Source organism: Pelodiscus sinensis, chromosome 16 (genome assembly GCF_049634645.1).
Source record: "Pelodiscus sinensis isolate JC-2024 chromosome 16, ASM4963464v1, whole genome shotgun sequence".
Taxonomy (NCBI): Eukaryota; Metazoa; Chordata; order Testudines; family Trionychidae; genus Pelodiscus; species Pelodiscus sinensis.
Genome location: NC_134726.1, coordinates 343,145 through 363,898, shown reverse-complemented (window position 1 = coordinate 363,898; position 20,754 = coordinate 343,145). Strand labels below are relative to the sequence as shown.

At 45.9% G+C, this 20,754-nt stretch overlaps 2 protein-coding genes across 7 annotated transcripts in view; one reads left to right on the top strand and one right to left on the bottom strand.

The window, feature by feature from the left end:
• ANTKMT (adenine nucleotide translocase lysine methyltransferase) overlaps window positions 1-20,754 on the bottom strand; it is a 57,106-nt gene that overhangs the window by 28,408 nt on the left and 7,944 nt on the right. The gene's annotated exons all lie outside the window — the stretch shown is intronic.
• Window positions 1-20,754, top strand: part of CCDC78 (coiled-coil domain containing 78) — a 33,031-nt gene that overhangs the window by 5,603 nt on the left and 6,674 nt on the right. For 3 of the 6 annotated variants that reach the window (XM_075898935.1, XM_075898937.1, XM_075898933.1), the window contains exons 2-16: window positions 263-385; window positions 491-604; window positions 1,012-1,143; window positions 2,184-2,270; window positions 2,544-2,723; window positions 4,610-4,777; window positions 4,876-4,926; window positions 7,816-7,904; window positions 8,703-8,781; window positions 9,954-10,079; window positions 11,288-11,499; window positions 12,259-12,433; window positions 13,502-13,563; window positions 18,550-18,616; window positions 20,549-20,649. In XM_075898935.1, coding sequence (XP_075755050.1) covers window positions 263-385; window positions 491-604; window positions 1,012-1,143; window positions 2,184-2,270; window positions 2,544-2,723; window positions 4,610-4,777; window positions 4,876-4,926; window positions 7,816-7,904; window positions 8,703-8,781; window positions 9,954-10,079; window positions 11,288-11,499; window positions 12,259-12,433; window positions 13,502-13,563; window positions 18,550-18,616; window positions 20,549-20,649 — 1,766 coding nt within the window. Of the gene's footprint in view, window positions 1-259; window positions 386-490; window positions 605-1,011; window positions 1,144-2,183; window positions 2,271-2,543; window positions 2,724-4,609; window positions 4,778-4,875; window positions 4,927-7,815; window positions 7,905-8,702; window positions 8,782-9,953; window positions 10,080-11,287; window positions 11,500-12,258; window positions 12,434-13,501; window positions 13,564-18,549; window positions 18,617-20,548; window positions 20,650-20,754 lie in introns of those variants that run through there. The other 3 variants (XM_075898938.1, XM_075898934.1, XM_025188192.2) reach the window with 3 other exon arrangements.

Here is a 20,754-nt window from a genome sequence, read left to right as displayed (position 1 = left end):
AGGTGGACCCACTGATCTTTCCTTTGAAACCTCTGATATATGCCATGAAAGCAAGCAGGATAGCAGATTGGCTGTGTCATTTGGCAGTTTCCAGGAGCAGGTGTATTCATTTGCTCCACCTCCTAAAAAAAATAAAAAAAACACCCTCTAGCAACCTGAGTTGATAGCAACCCTGTCTGTGCTATCCAACGAGGAAAGAACTATTGGCAGATAAGATTTTTGTCACTAGGATCCCATCTCGGGTTCTTCCTTTCTTACTTAGTATCAGGCAAAGATCCTGACCTTTCAGCACCAACTAAATGAACACGTGTATCCTGGGAGAGCCATGGAGAGTGAGAGCATAAGCACCCTCCAAGAACAGGTCCAGCGCCTCACCAATGAAAACGTAAGTATGAAATGCATTTTTGTATGCAGCGCCTTTCCTGCATACTAAGTAGGGAAATAAAATCATGCTTAAAATGTTAACTGATTAAATTATATGTTTAACAAGTTAACCAACCCACCGGGTCATGCTGCAGGCAGGAGACCACTGGAGCAGTTACCCCGCCTGCAGTACAGCACAGTGAACCTGGCTGGACTGGAGCAACCCCCCACCCATGGCATGGTAGGCCTAGCTAGGCTGAAGCAGTTTCTTTTCCCCCCGGAGTGTCGCAGGCAGGGGTGCTCCAGCCTGCTGTGGGTGAGGGGCTGCTCATGCTGAGCTGGGTGCCAGTTAACCCAGTAAGCATGCCAGTGATGCAATGCTTATGGGTTAACCAGTTAACTCTTTACATTCCTAATCCTAAAACAGGCATTTTGAAAACTTGATCCTAATTGCAAGATGAAAATGGAAAATGACAACCACCTTTCCAAACTATTAGTCATTGCATGCAGAAAGCTGCTTTTTCTCATCATATGTGCTGTTTATTCTTCCCTTCCCCAACCTGCCTATCTGTGCAGTGCTATACATAGGGGAGAAGATCTTGTCTCTGCTCAGCAGATGGAGTCACTGGAGTTGTTTTGTGTGTCCAGATGCAGCTGCAGGATAGAAATGAAAGTCTGTACACAAAGCTTGGAGAACTGCAGGAGAAGATGGGGAAGCTGGCTGGTTCCAAAACAGACTTGTCATCCAGATTGGTCTTCAGTGAGGAAGAGAAACTTAAGGTAATTCATGCACCTTGAGAACTGAAGATACTTGAGCTGTTGAACCAGAAATATATGGATCTGTAGAATCCTTAGCAAATGTAAAGAGATTGTCTCTGAAGATCTGTATAGACATGTACACTCCTCAATGGCCAGGGCTACTATATGTACAGTATTCCTTAGCGTTACTTCTGCTGGGGAAGGCTAGGACTGGTACACTATGTCAGCTTCCAGACAGTCACTTTTCCACACTTCTTCTTTCTGGAAAAGGCTGAGACATCTCAAAATATGTATCATTTAAGTTCAGTAGTTTTTACTTGCCCTTTATAACTCATCCTCTTTGGGGCTATGAAGGGAATCTGGTCTTGGGCATCTCAACAGGTCTTAGCTTGTGTGTGTCATGGTCTGCGTATTTTAATATTAAGGTGCAAACTCTTCTCAATCTTATCTATGGAACCATGGTCAGTGCCTGCAGAATACGCTGATGCTCAGATCACAAGAGGCATGTTTTCTTGCAGATCTTTTTTGTGCTTATATTTTTGGTCTAGGCCTATGGGCATAATCAGTAGCTCTGAGAACCAAATGTTGGCCTCAATGGAGTCCCTAAGGCTCCAAATCATTCCTAGAGGCTAGCCTGATATCCCTTGGCCAAACCCTTAGGTCAGATTCAGTTGCTGCTCAAGCAGAGCTCCTCTTGTCTTCAGTGGGATGTTTATCTGAATGAAGACTGAATAAAGACTGCAGGGTTTGGCCCATAGATTGGAAATATAAATATGAGGCTTCTCTTTTTGCTGACATCTTTGGCTAATCTGGCATTGCCCTGGCAAACTGGGAAAAGGCATAAGCCACCTTCACAGCAAAGGAGGAGTCAAGGAATCTCTTGAATGGACTCTACAGGGTAAAAAAAATCTCAGATTTCAGAAGTAACTCTCTGAAGAAATCTAAGCTCTCAGTGTCCCTGAAACTCCACTTGTGTCCTGTTGGCTCTACGGAGACTGGAATTTCCTGTTGTGGATTTCTGTATCTGAGATTCAGTGCTATCTCATTTGTCTCTCTCACAGATTTCCAGGGACCTCATTGATCTCCAGATTGACACAAACAAAATGAAAGAGCAGTATGAAACAGAAAACTTTGAACTGAAAAATATGGTATGTGGCACTATCATACTGCCTTACAATCCTACATGCATTAGCCCCTCTCTACTTCTTCATGCTCATCCTGTCAGATACACTGATGCCAGGGCCAGAAACTAGACTGTTTGGGGTGCACTTAATTACCCACAGTTTGTCCATGACTCTTGCTACAGCTGTCATTCTCCCTTCACTTGCATGAGCACTGAAATGCAGTCCCAAACTTGTGTCATTTATGCACTGAGTCTGATAACTTGTTTTGCCAAGTGAAAACCTAACTGTGCACTGTAGGTCCTGACCCTGGAGAACCGTATTCTGGAGCTGGAGCTCCACAATGATAAGGTCACCGGGGAGCGTGATGCCCTGCAGGAATGCCTACACACCATGGAAACCAATCGCAAGGCACTGGCTGATGAATACATCAGTCTGAAAAGCAACTATCTGGCCCTGGGTAAAGCACATGAACAAGAGGTGAGTGAGACCTGCTAACTTACTGAGTTTTCCTCACCATGCAGGTTTTGCTCTCACTGATGTTGCCCTTCTCCTCTGTGCACATGCCTACCTGCTGCCTCTTCAGTTTCTACCTTGCTGTTGCTGGAGAACTTCTTAGAAAGAGCATGGGTGTGAGCTCCTCCCAGACCAGTGTTATTTGCTAGTGCATGAACGAGGATGTGTAATGATCCATGAACAAATAAGTGAAACTGACTACTCATAACGTTGTCAGAATAAACATACTGAACAAATGGAGAGGGATTTTTGGGGTAATTTCTTTTACCCATGGAAGTATGCAATTTTCCGGCGGAAATGTGATTTTCAAATTGAGACTGCACCTTTAAAATGTAAATGACAGTTGTAATGGTATAGTAATAATGTATAGTATATTCCTCTAATGATCTAAGAGCACTTTACAAAGGAAGGTAAGTATTGGTAGGTCCTGTCACACTGCACCCTATATTCTTTTAACGGTATTATTATGAGATAATTAAAGTATAATTATGATGTATTTTATATAAGAGAAGTCATGTGAGGTATAATCTGAAAAGTTATGATTTGTTGAATATGCTTGACCCATTTGCATACACGAATCATTTTGTATCGCAAGAGCAGAGAACCTTTTTTGGTTCTGGGGTCACCGACTCACAGAAAAATCAGTTGGGGGACCACACACAGGGCTGGATTAACTCTTCTGGGGGTCTGGGGCTAGTAGATTTTGTGTGACCACCCTAGCCTCTGGGATGAGGTTCAGTGTGTGGAAGGAGGCTCCTGTGGAGAAGGCTAGGGCTGATGGATTAACTCTTCTGGATGGGTTGTAGGGTGCAGGAGTGAGCTGGGGGTGTTGGTTCTGGGCAGGAAATAGGGCGCAGGATCTGGTTGAGAGGGAGGGTGCAAGAGCAGAATGTGGGTGAGGGTCTGGGCAGGAGGGAAGGTGGGGAGCTGTTGGAGGATGGGTAAGAGGAGGAGTGCAGGAGTGGGCTTGGTGGTGTAAAATAGACTGAACGCAGCTAACTTTGACTTAAACTCAAAGGCCGTGTCTACACTGGCATGACTTTCCGGAACTGCTTAAAACGGAATACTATTCCTTTTTCAGTTTTTTCCGGAAAAGGAGTGTTTACATTGGCAGGCTGCTTTTCCGGAAAAGCTCTTTTTCTGGAAAAGCGTCTGTGGCCAATGTAGACGCGCTTTTCCGGAAAAGACTACTGGGCTGTCTACACTGGCCCTTTTCCGGAACAGTGTTCCGGAATAAGGACTTATGCCCGAGCAGGAGCAGAATAGGTTTTCCGGAATAGCGGCTGATTTTGTACAGTAGAGCGTCGTTGCTTTTCCGGAAATTCAAGAGCCAGTGTAGACAGCTCGCAGCTTATTCTGGAAAAGCGGCTGATTTTCCGGAATAAGTGGCCCAGTGTAGACACAGCCGAATAGTAAGGGGCACTTCAGGTCAGGAACAAGGGGCATTGGCAGAACTGAGGGAATAGGGGAGGACTAGCAGGACAACCTGCAAGATCCAAATGAGCTACACTGGCAGAGCTGTGTGAGAACTCCAGACTGGAATGACATGGATGCTGCTGGGGTGAATTGAGAGACGTGGGCAGAGCTATGTAAGCAACAAAGTAATACAGCAGCACCTCTGCTTTCTCTAGCTAGTTCTAGTCGATGGTATCAGTCCTGCCTTTTCATGAGAATTAAATAATTCACCACCATATTCAGACAGGTGAGAGAAAAAATCTGCTATCCGGGGGAAAAATTTAAATGCTTCTTATGTAAAAAGAACTGTATGGGCATGCTGAATAATACACATTAAGAGCTGGAGGGGGAAATCTTAAGAAATTAAACTGTTACCTTCTTGTTTTACTTTGCAGGTTGCTAAGAATGAAGAGCTGAGCATAGAGCTGCTAAATGTAGTCCACACCAGGCACTCTCTTCCTCAGTTACGGAATAACTATTCCCAGGTCCTGGCCAATGAAAGCTTAGCTGAGCTGGAAAGGGTGCGGGCTGTGGTCCACCACCTCTCTGCCCGGAAAGTGAAGGTAGAGATCTATATGACCTTCCTAACTAGTCTGACCTCCCTGCTTCCCACAAGAGACCAGAATGTGACCACTGCCCTGTTCTGTTTTTTTAAAATCAGCCAGAAGATATAGTTGCCTCTGAACACGAACGTCGAAAAGTGGAGAGACATGTGAGTGTGCAGCACTGCATGTGTCTCTGAGCTGTGTTCTTGTGATTAATTACTGCATGGGGTTCATCCTCCATGCTCACTCTTCTCCAGTGCAAAATGTCTGTCAGACTGAATTTGGAGAATGACCTATTCCTTGAGTTCTTGAGAGCTGTGTAGTTACCAGATGGCATGTATTTTCTCTTCCGGTTTTTGTTAGAAAACTGGCTCTGCATTGTTTTGTAAGTGACTTCTGCCATGAGAAGCTATGATTAGAGGAGCTAGTAGCTTTCCCCTGCCATTTCCACTGGGCCAATAGAAAAACAAATTTGAAAGGAAGTGGCTCTGTGTTATTTACTAAATCCATGTTCACCTTGATTCCACAGAAGAATTGACTCACTGGTAGCACCTCTGCACTGTTGTGCAGGTGACTTGGGCTCAAACCTCTGTCCCAATCTCTTGCCCCCAGAGCTAGAAGAGCTGTGCACAGTCAATCCACTCAATATCCTGGCACTAGGGAAAAAAAGACACAGAAATCACTGAAGTCAAGTGAGCTTCTTATGCCAGCAGTGTGTGATGCTGCTGTCCCAAGTCACTTAGCAGTGACTCCTGGGACTAGCTAAGGGAGTGTTAGCCTTCCTTTCTGGGCAGAAGGGTCTAAATGAGGGGATTTTGAGAGCTCTGCTAGGGACACAGACTGGAAGTGGTGGTGATAAAGCAAATCCAGAATGGAGGGCTGGGGTAGCCTCTTGCCTCAGCTGCATGCATCATGACTAGTGCTTCAGTATCTACCTTTTAGCAGGAAGCCTGCTAAACAACCAGTGGGGCCCCTGGACGATCCAGATACAAAAGGACACTTAAAGACGATAAAGTCATTGCGGAGAAACTAAATGAATTCTTTGCTTCAGTCTTCATGGCTGAGGACATTGGGGAGATTCCCAAACCTGACCCGTCCTTTGTAGGTGACAAATCTGAGGACTAGTCACAGACTGAAGTGTCATTAGAGGAGGTTTTGGAAGTAATTGATAAACTTAACAGTAACAAGTCACCGAGACCAGATGACATTCACCCAAGAGTTCTGAAAGAACTCAAATGTGAAAGTGTGGAACTGTTGTCATGGGATAAGAGAGAAGATCCTTTCATGGACTGAGAATTGGTTAAAAAACAGGAATAAATGGTAAATGTTCAAAATGAAGAGGGGTAAGTAGTGGTGTTCCCCAAGTGTCAGTCCTAGGGCCAGTCCTATTCAACTTATTCATAAATGATCTAGACAAAGGGGTAAATAGTGAGGTGGCAAAGTTTACAGATGATACTAAGCTGCTCAAGGTAGTTAAGACCAAAGCAGACTGTGAAGAACTTCAAAAAGATCTCAGCAAACTAAGTGACTTGGCAACAAAATGGCAAATGAAATTTAATGTGGATAAATGTAAAGTAATGCACATTGGAAATAATAACCCCGACTAGACATACAATATGATGGGGGCTAATTTAGCTACAACTAATCAGGAAAGAGATCTTGGAGTCATAGTGGATAGTTCTCTGAAGACATCCACTCAGTGTGCAGTGGCAGTCAAAAAAGCAAACAGGATGTTAGTAATAATTAAAAAAAAAGGGATAGAGAATAAGACGGAGAATATCTTATTGCCCTTATATAAATCCATGGTACGCCCACATCTGGAATACTGTGTACAGATGTGGTCTCCTCATCTCAAAAAAATGTATACCGGCATTAGAAAAGGTTCAGAGAAGGGCAACTCAAATGATTAGGGGTTTGGAACGGGTCCCATATGAGGAGAGATTAAAGATACTGGGACTTTTCAGCTTGGAAAAGAGGAGACTAAGGGGGGATATGATAGAGGTCTATAAAATCATGAGTGGTGTGGAGAAAGTGAATAAAGAAAAGTTATTTACTTGTTCCCATAATATAAGAACTAGGGGCCACCAAATGAAACTAATGGGCAGCAGGTTTAAAACAAATAAAAGGAAATTGTTCTTCACACAGCGCAGTCAGCCTGTGGAACTCCTTGCCTGAGGAGGTTGTGAAGGCTAGGACTACAACAGGGTTTAAAAGACAACTAGATAGATTAATGGAGGTTAAGTCCATTGATGGCTGTTAGCCAGGATGGGTAAGGAACGGTGTCCCCAGCCTCTGTCTGTCAGAGGGTGGAGATGGATGGCAGGAGAGAGATCGCTTGATCATTACGTGTTCAGTTCACTCCCTCTGGGGCACCTGGCATTGGCCGCTGTTGGCAGACAGGACACTGGGCTGGGTGGACTTTTGGTCTGACCCAGTCTGGCCATTCTTATGTTCTTACATTTCTCATAATGTCACCTTCCTGTCTAGGCCTGCTGATGGAATGGAGGGGGGGCAAAGGAGGCAACTGCACCAGGGCCCAGCTATTCAAAGGGGTTCGGAGCTGCCGGCCCGAGTCCTGGGCCCCCTTGAATTGCTGCTGGAGCGCTGGAACACTGTCCAAGTGCTTTGCACGGCTCTGAAAGCTGGGGGCGACTAAAGGGTGACTGCCCTTGGCCCCAAGTCCTCCAACTGAGGCCCTGCCCCTTCTGGGGTGTGGTGCCACCCCCACCACCACACTTTGCCTTGGGGCCCATGGTGGCTATTGGCCCGACTGCTCCTATCCACATCTCACCTAAGTCCACACTTTGTTTGATTATACCTATGCAACCAGGATAGATGTTTATGACATTAGTGGTGTTGTAGTGTATTAGCTGCTTCCTATTCAATCTTCCCTTTCCCCTGCATTTCACTGTGCCCCTTTAAGCACACATCTTTCCAGCAAGAGCAGTTTGTTAGGTAGCTAGTAATTTTTTCTCATTCTCAGTGAGCTTTTTCTGAAGTTCAGTCATTCTTTTTGCAGGGCTCGTTTCATCTTCCCGTTCATTCTTGTCTTTTAGTTGCTTGGAAACCAAGATCACATAAAAGTTGAGATTGAAAAGATGAAGCGAACATGTGACTCTCAGCAACAGAAGCTGGAAGAGAGAGTGTGAGTGTCTGAGGCTGTCCCACCCTCTTGTACCATTGCTTGCAGGGCTCTCACACTGGAATATCTGAACCTCACCAACATGAATGGATTCAATAGCATTTCTATTTTACTGGTAGAGACCTGAGGTGCAGAGATAAAACCTGGCAGTCTCATAGGGCCCTGTGGATTTTCGGTGCCTGTCTTATATTGAAAGTCGGTGGGATTTAGGTCCCTAAATACCTGATACTTCCTACTCCTCCACAGACTCTATGTGATCTTGCACATGTCAGTTCAGCTCTTTGACAATTGGAGCTGAACTGACATGTGCAAGATCACATAGAGTCTGTGGTAGAGTAGGAATTGAGCCCAGGTCTTGAGCATCTGATCATTCTTTCTTCCTTCAGTAGGTGAGACTGAGGAGCTCAAGAGGAGAAAGGCTGTGACTGGAGGGTGTTTTCTCCCTTTCACATTAGCAGGCTTTGGATGAAATCTGCCTTTGGTTTCAAATGGATGGAGTTGGATGGACTCTGCCTAGTTTGCAGTTGGTAGCATTTGCTTAGGAGATTCCTGTATCAGGTATCAGGCATCAGGCTTGTTTGGGTTGCTCAGCTTTATGCACCTAAATTGGCAGAGTTGCATGGAGTTGTGGAGTAGGACTGGTGCACAGCTCCTGGCTCTAATCCATACTATTGGTCCCTTGCTTTAGAAGCACTGTAGTATGCCAAACAACCTGGACTGTGTTCTGTGCCAATGGAGGGCCATTGATGGAAGAGCAGCCCGGTGAGTGAAGTGAACATGTCCCCCCTTGTGTGTATGCAGAGTGGCAATGGGGAAGGAGCTGCAGGAGGCCAAGAGAGCAATTCGCAATACTCAGCACAAACTGGCGGAGCAGTCAGCGGTAAGATCCCTAAGCCTTGTGCTCTGACTCTGTGACTCACCTAGATATTTAACTTCTTTGGTTGCATAGCACCATACACTAGTAACTTGGAGCCAAAAGCAAGGTGGGTGAGGCTCTGCCCTGGAAGTCTTGTCAGCATGTCTCACTCTGCAGAGGGACTTGATCAATCTCGACTGCTGTTTCCCTAGCGGCGTCAGACTATGCCAAGAAGAAACAACTGAGTTCAAGCCATTTGTGTCTGCAAATGCAGCATGATGGCGCAGGGCCAACTCATCCTCCTTGGATGTGTCAAGTTTTGTGCTTCTGTCATTGGGAAGCCACAAACTGTCAGTTCCTTGTATAAATGAACCCATTTGCTACTTGGAACATTCAGTTTTTCAGTATTAAGGGGCCATGTAAATGACACACTGCGTCTTGGTCCAATTCTTACTTACTGAATAGCACGGTGCCTCAGTTTCTCTATCTATAAAACAGAGGCAATAAGAATTTCCTCCCTCACAAGATTCTGACGCTTTATTCCATAATGCTTGTGAAGTGCTTTGAGATCTCTAGAGGGAAGGTGCCAGTGAAGTATTCAGTTGGTGCCCAGATTCTTTGGGGGTATGGGTAGCACAGAAATATGCAGACCTGCCAACGGGGGTGGTGAAGGTGGAGCAAAGGGGGCAACTGCCTTAGGGCTTGGTAATTCAAAAGGGCCTGGGGCTTCCAGCTGCCGCCATTACTATGGTAGCAATGGTGGCTGGAGCCCTTGACCCTTTACATTGCTGCTGGAGCCCTGCTGGCTCCAGCAGCAATGTAAAGGGCTGGGAGTAGAGGACAGGGTCACTCTGGGTGGTGCAGAACTCTAGCTGCCCTTAGCCCCACTCTTTCTGCTCAAGGTCCCACGCCTTCTGGGAGCACCTCCCTTGCCCAGGGGCCCAGTAAGTCTGTCAGCCCCCCATAAATATGTGCAGTAAACATTTCCTGGGTTGTTCTTGGATGACATCAGAATCATCCCTCCCTCTCTGCCCTTATGAACTGCCTCTTGTGCTTCCATAGGCATTGCTTTTTAATAGTGACTTTTCCAAGAAAGTGGACTCAGTTTGAACCTTCCTCTTCCTGTTGAGCACTGTTGATTAAAGGTCAGCTGGCCATTAGGAGACCAGTGTGACTGTCTGCTCTCTGTGCTGTAGGTGCTGTTTACCTCTCAGAGCCAGCTCAAAGAGGTGGAGGCTGAGAATTCCCAGCTGCAGCTTCAGCTGAAGGAGCTGAACCAGGAATATCGCTATCGTCTCACTCAGTACATCAAGGACCTGGCGGTGAGGGTCCCTGCCATATATGGGCATCTGCATTTCCTTGCTCTGGGTTTAGTTATTCCTTCTGGCTTGCCAGGACAGACCTTTGAGTTTGGACACTGCCCACTGCTCTCAAATCACTCCTGTTTCCCTCTTTTTCCCCTCTCTGAGCTGCAGGCAAGAGGCACATGCTCTGTCTGGTGGCTGTTAGGGAGAGTTGAAGAATGGGATCTTTTCTTCCTCTTTATGAAAGTTTGTGTCCTGCATGTGATGTAATTGCAGCCCATGAGTCTGTGAGAATACCCAAGTCATTCCCTACTCCAGATTTCCCAGGGGATATCCCAGAATAATCACTGCATCTCTGTCATATCTTTTTCTTTCAGTAAACTTATTTTAATTACACTTTTTTTTTAATTTACTAAAGCTACTTTTCAATTGGCTTCTAAACCCAGTGCCCTGGAAGTCTTTCAGAGGGCCAGACTGTGCCACTGTTTACTTCACAGTGTGCTGTCATCTGAGGCAACAGAATCTTTCCTTAGTTCATCCCCAAGGAAAAACTGATACCCTGCAAGATCTATGGCCCCATCACCTTTCCTGCTCTATCACAGAACCTTGTAACATGCGGTTACTATGGGAATGCCCTTCTCAGTCCTGCAGAGTGAGCACTGAGGAAATGTCAGACTTCATGGTATATGAATTACACTGATCCCTGAGTACATTCTGCAGGACAGGTCATTGAGGAAAACTGGCTGTCTCTAAGAAGAAATCTGCTAGCCTTTCCACCATAGCTAGCAGTACAGAGACTTTGCCAACAACTCTAAGAGATCACAGTGTGGCAGTGGATCAAGAGAACGACTGAAGGAAACGTTTGCTAAGAACAGTTCAGTTTCTAAAAGAGCCCCGTAATCTCATGAACAGACAAGGAGTCAATCAGAGATAGTGTGGCTTAATGGAGTGACTCAAAGGTAGCACTCCCTCTGCTACTGACTTGCAGTATGTTCAAGGCATTAATTTCTATATGCCTCATTTCTCTCACTCGCTGGCAGCTAGTTATTTTGTACTGCACTTGCTAATGGGAAAGGGTTCTAAATGTTAAGCATTCTGATAATGAGTTCTCCTGTGTACCTCCATGCAGAGCAGGGAATAGCCATCCTAATACTTCAGTTGAGTGTTTTAGTAAACAGCCATTTCATGTCTAGCAGTCTGCTTTGAGCTCATTTCCTTCTCTCTAGGAATATATGGACAGCAAATCAAATGCTGCTAAGGGGCCTAGCAAAGAACCAGCTGACCATGCCCACATGAAGTGCTTTGTGGACAGCATGCTGAAGGACATCCGAGCTGCCTATAAATCTCGGGAGCAGCAGCTGGCTGGAGCTGCACGTGGTTACAAGAAGCGCATGCAGAACCTAGTCAGGAGGCATGAAAACCTGCTCATTGCTTATAGGTAAGTTAGGAGGCTTTTGAGTCTTTTCTGTAGCCATGAAAGATCATCGTCCCTCTAAAACCCCCAGGTAAGGAGGACTGCTTAGAACAAATTGGGCTATATAATCCTTCAGTGCAACCCTACACCATCTTCCATTAATGGGGGGAGGCAGCCAGAGACTAGTGATTGGAATAGACACTTTGTAGTTTGGAGACTTGGGTTCTGGTTTTGACTTTCGAAAACCAGAAGCAATGTTCTGCACTTGGGCACCCAGAATGAGGAGCAAAATGTCTCTTGTGCACCCAAAATTGGGACACTTCTCAAAACTCAGGCCTTCTCTGTACTTCACTATGTAAAATAAGACACTTGGTAAACTTTACAAAGCTCTACACACAAGAGGTGCAGTATAAATGCATAGCACTTACTTTAATTCTGCTTAACAAGGGGTTAACTTGTACTACATCATCTTTCCATCCAGTGCATGCGCCATACCTGATGCTGTGTCCTCATTTCATATAGCCCTTTGCTAAAACACAGCCTTGGACCATTGTCTTTCCTAGCAGTTGAAACTATAGACAATAGTTGATGTGCACTAGCTAGCCTTTTAGCAGAAACCTGTCAAAGAACAATATGAGCGCTTCTGGCTGGTCCTACTCATCTCAGTATGCCAGCTGTCCTCTTGTTAGTATCAGATCTGCAGAAACCAATGGATAGTAATTTACTGAGCTGATGCCGCCTAATCATTACTTTGCTTGACTGACCTTGCTGGCTTGTTTTAAGGATGCAGCGTGAGCAGATCCAGTCTCAGGGCATCAGCGAGATGGACCCAGGCCCTCCTGAGTTCCATTTCGCCATCACAGATTCTGAGCTACTGACAAGCACCATCCAGGAGCTAAACCAACTGCGAGAGGACAAAGCAAAACTAGAGACAGAGCTGAATGAACTGAAGGAGAAGGTAACCACGTTCACTGCACTGTTGTTGTACAGAGGGTGGACTTATCAGGTGAAGGGTGAGGTGAAGTTTGATCTCCCATTTTCCAGTCTTGCTCCTCTAGTGGTTGTTGTAACCAGGCTGCCCTTCCGGGGGGGAGGAAGGGAGGAGGAGGAGGAGGCAGCACCAGGGATAGCCCAGGCTCTCTGTCTCCTTGTGACAACTGTGAAAAGGGGGAACCCCATTCCATAGCTGTGTTGTCCTATTGAATCTCTGCATTGTGTAGGTTTGCACATAACACAGAGATTGTAGAGATTAGTTTAATTCTAGATCAGTGGGGGGAACCTAAGGCCTTGGGGCCAGATGCAGCCCCCAGCTTGTCTGAATCTGGCCCTCGAAGTTCAGGGCTCACTCAGGCTGGCACTTTAACTCCCTGCCCCTCCCCTGGGGGGCTGAAGCACACAAAAGCTACTAGTCTGGGCCTCCCTAGGATCTGGTGTGTGAGGGGAATGCGGAGAGTGTCTTTCTCCTTCTCAGGCAGGGGCCACGTCAGTGAAGGTTTGGGGATGGGTTTTTTTTTTTGCTTCTTGCTTGTGTGGGGCCCCCAACTGATTCAGCAGCCCCTGACCCTAAAAAGATGCCCCACCCCTGTTCTAGATTAGAAAGACAAGAGATCTGTAGCAGTGAGAGCCGCTAGTCCACAACTACCTTCAGTGTACTATAATTGCAGCCTCACTTTTTGGAGAAAATCCAGGGAGGCAAGAGAGGGCAGAGCAAAGATTTCACTTCTTGGAGGCTTTATTTGTCTTGGCAAAATAAAATATACAAGGAGTCAAATGGCAGACAACACTGAGAAAGGTTCTAGTTTTATCCATTTCTTCCCCTTAATTTTGCCCAAGAGCAATTATGTTCCTAGGGTCTTAGTTCAGATGAGCCACATTTACTTCTCAATGGAGAGTAAGAGCCGCAAGCCTTGAGATCATCTTGTGGGCCATTTCCTTGTTAGTGTCAGTGGCCATTCACAACACTGAGATGTGTTTAGGGCAGGCCCTGCAATGGAACAGGAACTCTACTGGGTTAATGTACACAAAGATGTTCTTCCTTTGCCTACAGAAAAGACTGCATGAAAGCTCTGCACTAGGACCATTTCAGCGGTAAGTAGCTTCCATTTATGTAACTGGTATTGTAATCTCTGTATTAAAGGTGGCTTCCTCCTTTATCCCTCTGTATTACCTTAAAGATTCAGGAGTTGTGCCTCAGATATTTGGGGAAAAGATAATAAATATGGATAGGAGATACCACGCTGGCTGAAATAATTTAATATTTAAAAATATATGAGTGGAAACGTCAGATAGTCTTGAAATGAGTTTGCCATTGATGTCCTGACCTAACAAAGCACTTAGAACGTGTGTAATTTTAATGATACTTGTAGTTCTATTGATTTAAATAGAACTACACATGTCCTTAAAGAGTCAAGGCAGTCTTGTTTCTGCTTCCCCCACAGTACATGAGCATGCTTATAAGTTTTGGGTGGAACAGGGGCTTGTGCAGGTGAGCCACATCTGTGTCTGGTACCTCCTAGATTTGGTTTCTTGTCAACTTATTAAATAGTTTTGATGAGTTATCTTTCTTTCCTCATTTCTCAGTTATTCTACCAAGACTTTTGGTACCTAGATCACAGAGAATACAGATGTTAGTACAAAACTGTAAAAGTTAGAAAAGTGCCTCCTGCAGGAGGCATGGTAGCTGCAGGAAACACACAGTCTCATGTCCTCAGGGTCTAAAGATGACACTGTTCCCACTTATCTCTAAGGGATCCATCTTTCCAGGCAGCAGTGATAGATAGAACCCTGCACATACACCATGTTTATATAGAATCATAGAGCTGGAAGAGACCTCAGGAGGTCATCAAGTCCAGCCCCCTGCCCAAGGCAGGACCAATCCCAACTAAATCAACCCAGCCAGGGCTATGTCAAACCAAGATTTAAAAACCTCTAGGGATGGAGATTCCACTACCTCCCTAGGTAACCCATTCCAGTACTTCACCACCCTCCTAGTGAAATAGTTTTTCCTAATTTCCAACCTAGACCTCTCCCACTGTAACTTGAGACCATTGCTCCTTGTTCTGCCACCTGTCACTACTGAGAACAGCCTCTCTCCATCCTCTTTGGAACCTCCCTTCAGGAAGTTGAAGGTTGCTATCAAATCCCCCCCCACTCTTCTCTTCTGCAGACTAAACAAACCCAAATCCCTCAGCCTCTCCTCATAGGTCATGTGCTCCAGCCCCCTAATCATTTTGGTTGCCCTCCTCTGGACCCTCTCCAATGCGTCCACATCCTTTCTATAGTGGGGGCCCAGAACTGGACACAATATTCTTGATGTGGCCTCACCAGAGCCGAATAAAAGGGAATAATCACTTCTCTGGATCTGCTGGCAACGCTCCTCCTAATGCACCCTAATATGTCATTAGCCTTCTTGGCTACAAGGGCACACTGTTGACTCATATTCAACTTCTCATCCAATATGTGCATCCAATCCATAAAAATGGCCTGTGGATGTAAAGTGGATAGCCACAGATTTGCAGGGCTCTAGAACAGTAGTAGTAAGGATTCAGGAACTAAAGAGGAGATCCTGAAGTCAAGAGCAGGGGACTGCATGGAGTGAGAAGGACCTGCCATTGCCTTTGTCCAAAGTAATGACCTGCTATGGCCATGTGTTTAAAGATACTTGCTATGAAATTATGATGATTGGCAGATGAGCGTAGAGGGAGACTTTCTTGGGTGGGACTACAATGTTTTCACTATGAATAGTCTTTTTTTTGTTGTTGTTGGTAACTTCACCCTTCTAAACTTGTAAGCCTAGAGGACTCCCTTCCCAACACAGAGGGCTGGAAACATAATTATTTCTCAATAAAAGCTTAGATTACATGTAATGGAGCTTGGACTAGACCCTTCCCAAAAGCTATCATATATAAGACCAACAAATTCACAGTCAATTTCTCTGTTCCTCTATTCCTCATGCAGTCAATGACAGTAGGACAAAGTGGGTAGAAAACACTAGTCATCTGATTTGTTACCATTTCACACGCCCTGGGCACTTCCTTTGAACAGGTGTACATGGTGGAATCAGTGCAGGGCAGTGGAGTATCAGGCTCTCAGTCTCTAATGACTAACAGCTTTTATGCTCCAGTTTGGTCAAGGTGTTCATGCGCTATTCTCACTGCAGATTTGAGTACAACAGGAGCTAGGAATTCTTAGATGAAGCTACTTTGGAGTTACTAGCGGCCAGAGTCAAGTAAGAATAATTTTCAGAAAGGGAAAAAAAATCCCACCTCTTCAAAATCTCATTCTTGTAAAACCTTTCCACAGCAGAGACTACAGTGCATTCCCAATTCTCAACTTGGAAAGATGGGAGAACAGCCGTGTGACAGATATTAGTCACCTTTCTTATGCACTACTAGAAAATTCTCAGATCCCTTGATGATGAGGGTAGGATATGAACCTTTATCAAACAGAATACTGGTCCAATTAATCTGACACTTTCAAGAACACTTCTGGCAGAGACTTCATGTGGGAAATGGTAGGTGGAAATCATTATTCCACCTGTCCCCATGGAAATGTCAGTGTATGTGTGTGAGAGAGAATTGGATGTATAATTTAAACTATTTTAAAACCTTACACCTGGAGACTCTAGTGTACCATATTTCAAACAGAAATCCAGCTTTAAAGGGACCCAATTATGTAACCCTTCTGAATCAGTGACACTCTAGGCTACATGATTACAGTAATTCCTCATTTAACATGTGCCCGCTTAACACGTTTTTGCGATAGCACGATTTTTTTTTTAAGGAAACGTTTTTTGAATTACACAACCGTCCACGGAATAACACTATTTCCCCCACTTCCCTGCAAAGCGGCGGAGGGTTTGCCACTTGCCGCGCCGTTCCCCGCTGACTCCCCCTCACCCAATGCCTTGTCCCCTCTCCTCTGCCTCCGCTTGCAGGCTGGCGGCCGTGCGGGGCTTCCCCTCCCCTCCCTGCAAAGCAGCAGAGGGTTCACCACTGACTCCCCCTCGCCAGACGCCTTGTCCCCTCTCCTCCGCCCCCGCTTGCAGGCCGGTGGCTGGACGCAGTGCGGGTCCCAGCAGACCCATCAGAGGAGCATATGCCCAACCTAATCCCCCTCCCCTCTCCTTCCCCAGGGCCAAACACCTCCCCTCCCTGCTATAACCCAATCCCCTTTCTCCCACAACCTTATGTCCCGGTCCCAACAGACACTACTGCTTGAAACACAACCCGCACCTTTTCCATTATTTTAAATGGGAAAATTGACCCTGCATAACACGTTTTCACTTAACACGATCATTTTCTGAAACATATCTATAGTGTTAAATGAGGAATTACTGTATGAAGTGTCTCTCGAAATGAGTTCCAGTTCCATGCCAGATTCTGCCATTTCCCATGCCCAGCAGTATTTTAATTATGTCTCTAAGGGTATGTCTACACTGCCACCCTAGTTCAAACTAGGGTGGCTAATGTAGGCATTCGAAGTTGCAAATGAAGCCCGGGATTTAAATATCCCGGGCTTCATTTGCATCTTGCCGGGCGTTGCCATTTTTAAATCCCCGTTAGTGCAGACTCCGTGCCCGCGGCTACACGTGGCACGGAGTAGGGAGTTCGAATTAGGCTCTCTAATAAGTATTTGCTGTTATTTTTAAACCAACTATTTTATGTAAAATTACAATCCCCTGCTTTCAGAAAGTCATCTGTTTTTCCCAGTTTTAACAGATGCCAGAGAGAGCCTCTACAGTCCCAATTAAGCCTTTCACTTGTATATAGGCTACAGCATCTGAACACAATGCATTCCTCAGTTCATACCATTCTTTCTACTTAATCAAAATCCCCAGCTGTCAGATGTGACCTATATGTTGCTTATTCAGCCCAGGACAGAATATGAAGAACTTTCCCATGGCTTGGCTGCTTATTTCTTCAAAATTACCTGACCCGTCACCATTTTTTTACACTCCACAATAGAATAGGGATGTTAGCGACTAGTTGACTGCAGTCAAGTAGTGACTCGACAAATCGCGCTCTTCCCTCCCCCCGCTGCCTCTATCAGAGAGAGGCAGCAAGAGGGGAGGGAAGCAGGCTTTAAGGCAGTTGCCTCCCTCCCGCCCTCTCCTCACACCATCTCCATAGGGGGCAGAGAAGGCAGAGGCACAACAGGGAAACGGCATGAGTGGGGACTGCTCCTCCAGGGCTCTTGCACATTTCAAAAGCAGATGTGCCACAGAGAGCACTCAGGCAGTCCCCGCTCGCCCCGCACTCTCTGCGGCGCAAGGGGCATGGACAGGAGCTGGTTCCCCCCAGCACTGTCTCCAGGGTGCTGCCTGTCCCCTCTCCCACGGCAGAGGAGGGCTGTTGCTACCATGCAGCCCTTAGGTGGCAGCTCCTGTCCACTGTGAACAGAGATTGCTCCAGCACCAGCCCCTGTTCATGGCAGCCATTACTGGCCATGGACAGGGGATTGCTGTCTGAGCAGTCCCTGCCTGCGGCCAGCCCTGGCCACTGCAAGCAAGGGTTGCTTTACTCAGCACAAGCCGGGACTGAGTAGCGCAGGTGGCTCCGGAGCCGGCACAAGCCAGGACTGCTCATTCCCTGCTGGAGTTGGCTCTGCTACAGCTCTTATTGACTAATCATATAGTGGATACAATTGTATCCACTACAGGATTAACCAGATAATAGCATTTTAACATCCTTACATTACAATGAGTGAATTTGTGCAGAAGCACAAAAAGAAAAGTGCTAGTGTGTGGTATTTATTGAGCCTCTCTCCTTTTTTCCCCCAGAAAATTCAGACTTGCTGTCAGGTTAATGATTATTTCTGCACTGAATTTTTTTCATGTTTGTTTGATGATGTAAACTAAGGGCAAGCCCAGCCTCTCCCATACAAAGCCAGGTTGTAGGATCTGTGACTCTCATTGCCCTGGTATGTGAGGGAATAGAGATGGGCTCTGCAGTCATACAGGGAATCAGGCTGAAAAGGCAATAGCATGTCTGGTGGTCATGCAGAGTCCCATAGTTTCAGAATGGTCTGGCTTTGTATAAATGATTGCAATTAACATCCGCTGCTCTACCCTAGCAAACTGGATGAGGAAGGCTGGGCAGAGATCAGGAAGCAGCTTCGAGAGTTCACACATACTACCCAGGTAAAATGTTTGGTTCTGAGGCAGACTGAAAAGAGGGTGAGGCACAGACCAAGCACTACTGCAATTTTAATGGTCACTGCCAGTTACCATTACAGATACTTTTCTTAATCAAATATGTGGCTGCCTGCTTGAACTCTTTACTATCATTTTCCATCTGTGCACCAGCCTGAGTGCAGCTCCACTGGGAGACCACCACCACTGGTAGTGCCTGTCAAGGTTCCCTTTAATCTTTTCCATTCATGTGCACAATAAATTTTGTTATGTGCACCAATGCATGTATGGATGTGCATTACCAGTAGATATGCATGCTGCTGACTATGGGTGCTCTGCTAATCAGCTGGGTGGCATTTGAATTTCTCCTGAGCTGCTGCACAAGTGCTCAGCTTACAGGAGACATTTGTGCCAACACAAACAAGTTGCTTGTGGCCAGTGGCAGTTTTACCACTATGATGTCTAGATTTGCCCTGAGTAGGGCTGGGTGGCATGGTAGTGAAACACACTAGTGCTCCCTTCTTGCTACTGCTGATGATTATAAAGAAGGGAAACATTCAGGAGCAAAGACTGTTGTAGACACTCCAGTTTCTGAAGCACTATTGCCTATAGTACTCTAGCACTGTGATCACTTTCAGTGCTGACTGGTGAGGCGGTGTGGGGTAATAACTGCTGAAAGCATTTTTAGCAAGGTTTCAGTTTCCTAGTCTAGATTTGTTATAAACACCAAAGGAAATCATGCTTCCCTATCATGAGTTATTCTGACCATACTACTCAGGAGAGATCACATGCTAATACTCTATGATCGTGTAGCTGATTTTAAAAAAAATCATTTAGACAAGGACTAAAGGAGGGAGGCAGCAGTATGGCCTAGCAGCTAGAGCACTGAGCTAAAACCTCAGGAGATGAGTGGCCACTGACATTCTGGGTGACCTTGGGGAAGTCATAGCACTGCTCTGTGCCTCTGTTGCCCCAGCCATAAAATGGGGATAATACTCCCTTGTAAATCACTTTGAGAGCTACTGATGAAAAGTACTAGATAAGAGCCAGAGATTCTTATTAAAAAGGGAAGAGATCTTTGAAAACACTTTCAGGAAAAGTGGATGATGGTCATATACATCTCTTTGCTGGACTTCCTAAAAGCATACTACCAGTCCCCACAACACCATAGTGGAGAGAATAGGTTGTGGGGATTTGGGGATAACTCTGGGCACCTTAGGATTGGTTTTAGCACTTTTTCCTGCTAGTTGTTTAACCGAAGTCTTTAATGTTGAACACCTCCTCCCTTCCCAAACTGTCTCAGTGCACCTGAGTGTCTCAAAACTGGCTGCCTTGGCAAGATGCCATTGTTTTCAGGGCACTGAACACCTGTGGTTTGTCTCTTTGGAATGCTCATTTGTATTTTCAGTTTATCGGGCAGCATGTATAGCTTAAAGCCCAGAAATCTCAGAGGTGGAGGGTGAGTGCATGAGAAAATCAGTAGCCTCTGATTTTAAGACTACAGGCAGTCCCCGGGTTACATGGATCCGACTTACATCGGATCCCTACTTACAAACAGGGTGAGGCAACCCCGCACTAGCTGCTTCCCCCCAGCAGACCAGGGAGATGCGAAGCTAGCGCCCCCCCCCCAGCAGACTAGGGAGACACGGAGTGGCTTTTCTCAGCAGACACCTCAGCTTGAGAATAAAGGACTGAGGGAAGTGAGGTGTGGGAGAATAAAACTGAGCTCTGGAGAAATGTTTGGCTAGAGTTTCCCCTACAATATGTACCAGTTCTGACTTACATACAAATTCAACTTAAGAACAAACCTACAGTCCCTATCTTGTATGTAACCCGGGGACTGCCTGTATTTCAGAGGCCAGTCAGCACCAGTCCAGTGCTTTCCCCCAAAGCACTCCCTTATTACACTTCTTCTTCTCACCTTGTTATTTCTGCCCCCAGGAGGATCTGGAAAGGGAAAGAAGCCAGCTGCTGATTCGGGCAATTATGGCTGAAGAGCAGTTGCTGGAGCTGCAGGAATATGTAGATAAGCATCTTGCAAGGTGAGAGGGGGTGGGGAATCCCTTCATCTATCCCTTCCCCCATGCATAAGGCTTACTGGCAGGGCCAGTGAATACTGTAGTAACTGCTACAGTGTAGACACCTAA